Consider the following 9,303-nt stretch of genomic DNA (forward strand, 5'->3'; position numbering starts at 1 on the left):
GGGGTTCCAGAGCCCGTCCGGAGTCCTGAGGTCGCCGGAGGGGAGGGGAGGGGAAGGCTAGAGGCCACGCGGCGCGGGGGACTTGGGGGCTAGGGCCGCCCCTTCCTCAGGGATCCCAACCCCCGTTGGCATCCGCCTGTCAGTTTGAGGCCGAAGCCCCTCTACGTACCCTCTTTGTCCGCCCAGACACCGCTCGGCCGCTCCAAGTTCTCCCTTCCACACATGATCGGCATCCCGTGACCTATCTCCCTCCTGAACAGCTGCCCCCGACCCATCTCCCTCCCTACCAGCCCCCCGGGCCCATCCCCCACTGGAACAGCAGTCCCCGACCCGTCTCCCTCCCTACAAGCTCCCCCGCCCGGGCCCATCTCCCTCCTGAGGAGCCGCCACGACCCATCCCCCACCCGACCAGCCGTCGTCGCTGCCCCTCCCCCGTGTTCCCAGTGCACACTTCCCCAGCCCATTTATTATGGAGCTCCCCCGAGTGGCATCCTAAGCTCCCAACGCCCTCCCTACTCTAAGCCCCCTTCTCAGAGCCAGAGCCATTCACTGACTGTCGCAGCGAACACGTCTACTATGTCACTAAGCATCCGCCATCAGCGGCAAAGCCCTCCCGCCCATCCCCACAATAGAATTTGGGGCTTGGGCTGCAGATCTCAGTGCTCATGTCAAGTGAACCTGGCCCTTCCACAGGCACTGAGCCCTCCAAGTGACACTCTCTCACACACACACATCCCCAGCATTAATCCCAGACTCCCACCAAAGTAGACCTCTAGGACCCCAGGGCCACCACCAGCATTGCCCATGGGGGGCCCAGATCCTCCTCACCAGCCATGTAGACCTCAGTCCCCTCCACATCATTGCAGGCCCTCTTCATCTTCCAGAAGTAGCCCCCCCATCAGTCCTGGACTCTCATCAGCTCAGGCACCTCCACATTGGCCCAGGTTTTCCGTCAGCCCCCATATAGACCCCAGACACACCCATGGACCTCTGGTGCCTTCTGCTAAGACCTCCTCTTTACCCTCATCCAGGATAAACTTAGCCTCTCCTCCCACAGACCCCAGCCCAAGACCCTGGAGGATGCTGAGGGGCTACAGCCCCCCTCCCAGCAGTCTCCAGTGTGAGCTGCCATGAGCACCTGAGAGAGTGTAAGGTCTGAGGCCCCAGGGCAAAGGGACTTCTTGAACCTGTGGAGCTTCCAAATGGGCCCTTTTTCTTACTCAAAACTATATATATAAGAGCGTGAATACAACATAAGAGAGCATTTTTGCCTGTGGCCTTGGCAGGGAAGACCAAGCTGGTAGTTTCCCAATCAGGGTGCGGGTGGCTGGGTACGCTGACTCGAAGATGGCTGGCCGGGCACAGTCCCCATGAGTTGCCTTTTCTGCCACCCTGCACCTCTCCTTTCTCCTGGATTGTAAAACCAGATGCACAAGAACAGAGTGTATGAAAAATGCAGCAGAAGATGAAGAGGGAAAAATCCCATGGAATCCCTCCTTTTCATTTGTCATAAGCATTTCCCATACGGTTAAAAATCCTTCCTAAAGATTTCTTGTTTTGTTTTTGTTTTTCCATGTTGATGAAGGTCACATGGGATCCTGACACCATTTGGAGATTCAGAGAAGTATGAAGAGCACAAAGCACTTGGCTGCCCCCCCGTGGGCCTCTTCCCAGCACTCCCTTTCTATGACACTCATGCATCATCCTGCATCCCACGTTCCCTATGCTTCATGTCATCTGTACATCATGTGTCTACTCCCCATGGTCATGTCATGGTGTTGTGTACTGGACATAGTTGAATACTCCCGTCACATGATGGGGAAGGTAGTTGATCCCACCACATTCAACTGTTGGGCACTTTTGTAGTGAATCTTGGTGCCTGAATCTCACATCTTGCACGCAATCTACCAAGTGTTCTTGATATATAAGTGGCCACAGTGCTTTCCAGAAAGGTCGTGACAATTTATATTCTCACCAGCAGATCAGTCCAGAGTACAATAGTTAAAGACAAACAACCAAAACCTCCCTGCTTATTTTTATTTTCACAACTTTTAATGTTTTCTTCAGTTATATGTTTACCATAATGGGCTTGGAAAATGTACAAAAGGTAACTTCTTTTTTTTTTTTTTGAGACAGAGTCTTACTCTGTCACTTAGGCTGGAGTGCAGTGGCACAGTCTCAGCTCACTGCAATCTCCGCCTCCTGGGTTCAAGCGATTCTCCTGCCTCAGCCTCCCCGGTAGCTGGGATTAGAGGTGTGCACCACCACACTGGCTAATTTTTGTATTTTTAGTACACGCGGTTTCGCCATGTTGGTCAGGCTGGTCTCAAACTGCTGACCTCAGGTGATCCACCCACCTCGGCCTTCGAAAGTGCTGGAATTACAGGTGTGAGCCACTGCACCCGGCCACAAAAGGTTATTTTTTAATTGCCCTTCCCACTTTCCCTCTCTTTTCAGAGTCTCCAGTCTCCCCTGCCCTCTTCCTGGTCTCCTCTCCCAACTTGGACTTGGTAGGAAAGGCAGGAAGACAGCAAAGATAACACCATGGGCAGAGCTGCTGCTGCTGGTGCTGTCATCCATTATTATGTAGCCCACCTGGCTGCTTCCATTTAAATGGAATTTAAATTTAAAATTCAGTTCCTATTTCAGGTGCTCCCAACCACCTGTAGGTGGCTGCATGGGTAGAGAATGTTTACATTCCTGTAGGAACTACGCTGGGCAGTGCTGGCCACACCACAGGGCAGGCATTCTTGTTCCCGCAGCTCAGTCGATGTGTGTTGAGTGACTAAATGAGAGGGAGATAGACGCTAAACTAAGTAAGGGGAAAAGATATGTTCAGAAAGTCATAGGGGTTGTGAAGAGGGCGCCATGAGGATGATGGTTGGGACATCTTCGAGGGGAGGAGCTGGGGGGAAGGGGGAGGAGCTGGGGTGGGATGGCAGGTGCAAAGGTCCTGGGGGCAGCCAGTGGCTTGAACTCAGTGCAGAGTAGCCTGTGAGAGGCATGTGGAAGATTAGGTCAGGAGGTGGGAAGAGGTCAGGTTAGTTCCTTGGGGTGCTGGAGATCAGGACAAGGAAGCAGGGAGCCGAGGGGCATCCTGAGTATGGAGGGCCACCATCTGATGTGGCCCTTCTGTCCCTGCCCCTCTCTGCAGGCCCCTGATTGCTGACTCTGCCCGCCTGCCACACTGGCTGTGTCCGGAGCCACTCGGGATCCAGTTCACACACACCCCTCAGACAGGCCCTGTGGCCAGAGAAATGCTCCCACGGCCCAAAGCCCCTGACTCCCCCAGACGCCCCCAGACCCCAACGCTGAGTGAGCAGGACGCGGACCCTGGGCCAGCAAGCCCCAGGGACACTGAAGCCCAGCGTCTGCGCTTCCGGCAGTTCCAGTACCACGTGGCGGGCGGGCCTCACCTCGCGCTGGGCCAGCTCTGGACGCTGTGCCGCCAGTGGCTGAGGCCCGAGGCGCGCTCCAAGGAGCAGATGCTGGAGCTGCTGGTGCTGGAGCAGTTCCTGGGCGCGCTGCCCAGCAAGATGCGGACCTGGGTGCAGTCACAGGGCCCCCGAAGCTGCAGGGAGGCCGCCAGCCTGGTGGAGGACCTGACACAGATGTGCCAGCAGGAAGGTGAGAGGCGCAGGCTCCGAGCCCTGGGACGGGCAGGGGGCCTGACGTCTCCGAGGACCGAACTGCCCTCCTGTCCGCCCGCATCGCTCCCACCCCTGCCCGGTCCCTCCCGACCAGCAAACCTCTCCTGCCCCGCGGCTGTGTTTTTAATTATTTTTACATATAAATGTGCTGCACGCCTCATCTGCCTCGGGTTTCTCACTCAGTGATTAAAGATGCCTCCATTTCCCATGCGTCCATCTGTCCTGTGGCTTTGTGTCCGCTGCTCCTCACCGGCTGCTCTCTGGGAAGGACGCTGCCCGGCCACTTCCTCCCAGCCACATGCAGCGCCTCCTGCAACACTCAGGAATCCTAGAGATCCTTAAGCCTTCACAGGGCGCAGGCCCCATCGCTGGCTGATGGTGGGGAGAGACGCTTAGGTCTGCATCCCGACTCTGGGAGCTGGGAAACATGGGGTTGGAACTGGGCTTCCTCCCTGTCTCCTCTCTTAGCTCCCCTCTCCCCTGAGAGGGCTTTGTCCTCCTGCATCTTTGCCCCTGTGACCCCACGTGGAGATTCCATCCACCCAGGGCCCAGTCCCATGACTGAGGCTCTTTCTTTCCTAGTGACGGAAGTGCAGGGATTGGACACTGGGAGGCCAAAAGAGGCAGCCACGAATGGTGAGAGCAGTCATGGCACTGTGGCCTCAGGGGGGGCTTCCTCAGCAGGGCCCCAGCAAGGAGGGTATGCCAGGCAGCCACACTGCAGGAGCAAAGGCTGGGAGTGACAAGGGTCGGATCAGAGCTCAGAGAAAAGAGGGCTGGAGCAAGGGAGAGGAACAGGCCCTCCCTTTGCACCCTCGGACTACAGCTTTCCTACAGGCTAACAGTGATAAGCAGTTTGCAGAACACAGGGTCCAGGGTCCCCTTACTGCCTCAGGGCAGCCCGTGAGCTTTCCAGAGGCACAAGGGTAGCCCTGTAAACTGCAAGGCAGAAGCCAGATGAATTGGCCCTTTGAACTTTCTGCTCCTGGGGCAGAGGGCCCAAGACCACTAGCTTCTGATGCTCTGTGGACCTCACAGCCATCCCAGCCCAGAGCCACCCTTGCTAGGTTTAATGTTCCATGGTCACTCTCGAAATTCTTCATCGTTTTTGAGCAAAGGGCTCTATTTGTCTTCCATAGCAGTGGTCTGCTTTTTACATTCCATATTTTGAGCCTACGAAACAGTAGAGCAAGTATAATGAACAGCCCTGCACATACCACCCAGCCCTATCAAAGCCCAACCTCCAGAAAGGCTGACTTGCAGTTGTTTTAAAAGAAATACCCATGGCCAGGCGCGGTGGCTCACCTCTGTAATCTCAGCACTTTGGGAGGCCAAGGCGGGTGGATCACAAAGCAGGAGTTCGAGACTAGCCTGGCTGACATGGTGAAACTCCGTCTCTACTAAAAATAGAAAAATTAGCCGAGCGTGGTGGCACATGCCTACATTATATCCCAGCTACTCAGGAAGCTCAGGCAGGAGAATCGCTTAAACCCAGGAGGCGGAGATTGCAGTGAGCCAAGATCATGCCACTGCACTGCAGCCTGGGCGACAGAGCGAGACTGTCTCAAAAAAAAAGAACCAACCAGTGGAGTCGGCTGAAACCCCGTGCACGTCTCCTAGTCCTGTTGTCCCTCACTCTGCCTGACACCCCAGAGGTGGCCATGGTCTTGAATTTTTCTTTTTTTTAATTAAAAAATAGAGGGAGGGGTCTCGCTGTGTTGCCCAGGCTGCTCTCAAACTCTTGGTCTCAAGCAATCCTCCTGCCTCAGCCTCCCAAAGTGCTGGGATTACAGGTGTGAGCCACCTCGCCTGGCCTGGTTCCCACATCTTGACCCTTCTGTAAATGGTGTCCTGAACCCTGCTTCAGCAGTTGTCCTCTCTGTGCACAGCAGCCCCGGGGGTCTTGGGGAGCAGCGGGCTCATGGTGTCCGGGCCTCCCTAGTTGGTCAGTGCTGCAGTGCGTGTCCTCGTGGGCTTCTGGAGGCACACAGGGGTGTGGAGTGTGAGTGAAGAGGGTACTTGTCCTCAGCAGCCCTCGGTGTCACCACAGGTTCCTACCCAGCAGCCACATGGAGGGACAGAATGACAGCCATCACTCTTGCCTGCACCTCAGGGATGCTGCAGGAATGTTTGGGGAAAGTCTGCCCTCCCCAGAAGGTCTGGAGAATTGGGGGCTCCGGGAAGAACAGACCCCTCTCACGATCCCTTTCTCCTGCACAGTTCTGGTATCTCTGGACTCGGTCGAACACCAGGACTGGAGTTTCGGTGAGGAGGAAGATGGGAAGAGTCCAAGGTCCCAGAGAGAACCATCCCAGGTGAGCCCAGGGCCCCCCTGCTCCGTGCTCCTGCACCCCAGGGTCTGTGTGCCGCTCCTGGGACGGACTCAAGGAAACCCCATCCAAGGACTGTGTGAGGTTGTCCCCAATGCTCCCAAAAAGCCCAACCTCCAAACTCCCCGCCTGCCCCACAGATTCCCCAGGCTTCCTGGGGCTCAGTGCTGGGCAAGGGCAGTGAGTGCAGGTGTGTGTATGCCGTGCGCCTCTGGGCCTCATCCCAGCCCCTCCCGTCCTTTCCAAGCCGCGCAGTTAGGAGCCATCCTCCTGTGTCACCAGCACCAGATGCTGGGTGTTGAGAAAGTCCTGCTGCCCCTGATCACCTTCTCTCAGTGAACCCAGGATTCTGGGCGGGGCCAGAAGGAAACGCTGAGGGCTCCCCGGCAGCTAGACCTGCTGGTGCACAGGCCTCAAGGCGACGGGAGGGGCCCAGCTGGGTTGGGAGCCTAGCAGATCTTGGTGTGGCTGGAGAGATTAAAATCAGGGGTGGAGCCACGCAGATGTGTGAAATACAGGGGTAATAGGTAAATCACAAAAGAACAAAAGTAAGAACGCTAAGTGAGTAGCATGTGTTCCTACGATCAGGGCTACCATGAGTTTGAACACTTTCTGCCCCTGGATCTTGGTATTGGAGCCGCCAGGGGAAACACAGCACGGTGGAACAATGGATAGAGCAAGGTTTTGCTCACAGAGCAGAAACAGGGCCAGAGCACCATCTGCCCATGTGGCTGTCAGGCCCAGGCCAGCAGGTCCCTCCTAGAGGGGACCTGACCTAACAGTGGGGCTGTCTAGATGCCACGTGAAGAACACGCCTGAGCAGAACAAAGGGGCACACATTAGGAAACAGAGACCCCCACACGAGGCACTGCGCCTAGCACAAGGAATCTCAGGAGTTCAAGAACAGCCTGGGCAACATAGCAAGACCCCATGTTAAAAAAAAAAAAAACCATAGCCAGGTGTAGGGGCATGCACCTGTAGTCTTAGCAACTCTGGAGGCTGAGGTAGGAGGATCACTTGAGCCCAGGAGTTCAAGGCTATAGTAAGGGATGATCATGTCTCCACACTCCAGCCTGGATGACAGAATGAGACCCTGACTCAAAATACAAAAACAGCCAGGCGCAGTGGCTCACGCTTCTAATCCCAGCACTTCGGGAGGCTGAGGCGGGCAGATCACAAGTTCAGGAGTTCAAGACCAGCCTGGCCAGCACAGTGAAACCCCATCTCTACTAAAAATACAAAAAAATTAGCCAGGCATGGTGGCGGACACCTGTAATCCCAGCTACTCACGAGGCTGAGGCCGGAGAATCGCTTGAACCCAGGAGGTGGAGGTTGCAGTGAACCAAGATCGCACCACTATACTCCAGCCTGGATGACAGAGCTAGACTCAGTCTCAAAACAAACAAAAAAACTAGCCTGGATGGCTTATAAACCACAGAAGTGCTGGGCATGGTGGCTAATGGCTGTAATCCCAGCACTGTGGGAGGTCAAGGCAGGAGGATCATGAAGTCAGGAGTTTGAGACCAGCCTGGCCAACATGGTGAAACCCCGTCTGTATTAAAAATACAAAAATTAGCATGGTGTCGTGGCGCACACCTGTAATCCCAGCTACTCAGGAGGCTAAGGCGAGAATTGCTTGAACTAGGGAGGCGGAGGTTGCAGTGAGCCGAGATCGCACCACTGCACTCCAGCCTGGGCAACAGAGCGAGACTCCATCTGGGGAAAACAAAACAAAACAAAACAAACAAACCACAGAAGCTTATTTCTCACAGTTCTGGAGACTGGCAAGTCCCAGGTCAAGCTGCCAGCAGATCCAGTGTCTGCTGAGGGTCGGCTGCCTCATTCACAGGTAACCTCACAGGGTGGAAAGGGCAAGGGAATTCTCTGGGGCTCTGCTAAAAGGGCACTAATCCCAGTTGTGAGGGCTTCAACCTCATGACCTGATTCTCTATCAAAGGCCCTACCTCCTAATCCCCTCTATTTGGGGGTTAGGGCTTCAATATATGAACTTCATAGAGACACAAACATTCAGACCAGAGCAGCAACAAAATCGAATCACTTCCCCTTCCCTCTGGCACTGAACAGACAGGGCCATGTCCTCATTCTTCTTCAGACCGCAGGCCCCTCTCTCTCCTTCTCTGAATGATAACCTTGTCTCTCTTCTTTGTCCTCTTGAACAATAACTGCCAATCCCCGGCTGTGTCGGGACCTCAGTCCCTCTAGCACACCGTTGACAGCCTGGGCGGCCCCAGGACACCCCCACCTCTCTCTCAGGGCCACCCAGCTTCCTTCATCCTTGACTGAGGTTGCAGGCCTCCCCTCCAAGCCCCCCACGCCCTCTGTACCATCCACTCACAGCCTTGCAGCATCTTTGGTTTCCTCCATGTTTTCTGTTTTTTGGGGAGGGGGTATCTCACTGTTGCCTAGGCTGGAGTGCAATGGTACAATTGTGGCTGACTGTGGCCTCAAACTCCCAGACTAAGGTGATCCTCTCACCTCAGCCTCCTAAGCAGCTAGGACTACAGATGCGTGCCTCACCACACCAGATGATTTTTGTATTTTTAGTGGAGATGGGGTTTTGCCATGTTTCCCAAGCTGGTCTCGAACTCCTCGACTCAAGTGATCCACCCGCCTCAGCCTCCCAAAGTTCTGGGATTACAGACATGAGCTACCGCGCCTGGCCTTAATTAGCTTTTATAGATAATGAGTTTTAATCCATGAAGGCCCTGTTTTAACTTACATGCGACCATATTGTTTGAAATGCTTGTTCCCTGGTGCCATAAAGAAATAGCACTTGAACATAAATTTAATTTCCTTAGCAAGGCCATTTTTACTTTCTGCAGAAAGGGTACAGTCACCAGCAGTTTTGCTACGAGAGTACACTGAACAAAGGAGACAGGGTCATTTATAACCTGATGTGTCCACCCTACTGCTGTGTCCAGTTTCCATTGGCTGGAATGGGACCTTACATTCTGTATTTGTCCTAATTGGCTAGTAACTTAGAACTTTTTAAAAGAAGCGGCTGGGCATGGTGGCTCCTGCCTGTAATCCAAGCACTTTGGGAGGCCGAGGTAGGCAGACCATAAGGTCAGGAGATGGAGACCATCCTGACTAACACAACAAAACCCCATCTCTACTAAAAATACAAAAAATTAGCCCGGTGTGGTGGCGGGCGCCTGTAGTACCAGCCACTCAAGAGGCTGAGGCAGGAGAATAGCTTGAATCTGGGAGACAGAGGTTGCAGTGAGCCGAGATCGCTCCACTCTACTCAGCCTGGGTGACAGAGCAAGACTCCATCTAAAAAAAAAAAAAAAAAAAAAAAA

The 9,303-nt window shown here is 54.5% G+C and overlaps 2 protein-coding genes across 2 annotated transcripts in view; one reads left to right on the forward strand and one right to left on the reverse strand.

Annotated features, from left to right (window-relative positions):
* Window positions 1–9,303, reverse strand: part of ZNF606 (zinc finger protein 606) — a 73,330-nt gene that overhangs the window by 43,886 nt on the left and 20,141 nt on the right. The window lies entirely within an intron of this gene.
* Window positions 1,591–9,303, forward strand: part of ZSCAN1 (zinc finger and SCAN domain containing 1) — a 22,367-nt gene continuing 14,654 nt past the window's right edge. Inside the window, exons 1-3 of the mRNA XM_011979726.1 lie at window positions 1,591–1,624; window positions 3,155–3,627; window positions 5,871–5,965. Of these exons, the coding sequence (XP_011835116.1) occupies window positions 3,258–3,627; window positions 5,871–5,965 (465 nt within the window). The 5' untranslated portion in view covers window positions 1,591–1,624; window positions 3,155–3,257. The remainder of the gene's footprint in view (window positions 1,625–3,154; window positions 3,628–5,870; window positions 5,966–9,303) is intronic.

This window comes from Mandrillus leucophaeus, unplaced genomic scaffold (assembly GCF_000951045.1).
Source record: "Mandrillus leucophaeus isolate KB7577 unplaced genomic scaffold, Mleu.le_1.0 Scaffold205, whole genome shotgun sequence".
NCBI classification, from domain to species: domain Eukaryota; kingdom Metazoa; phylum Chordata; class Mammalia; order Primates; family Cercopithecidae; genus Mandrillus; species Mandrillus leucophaeus.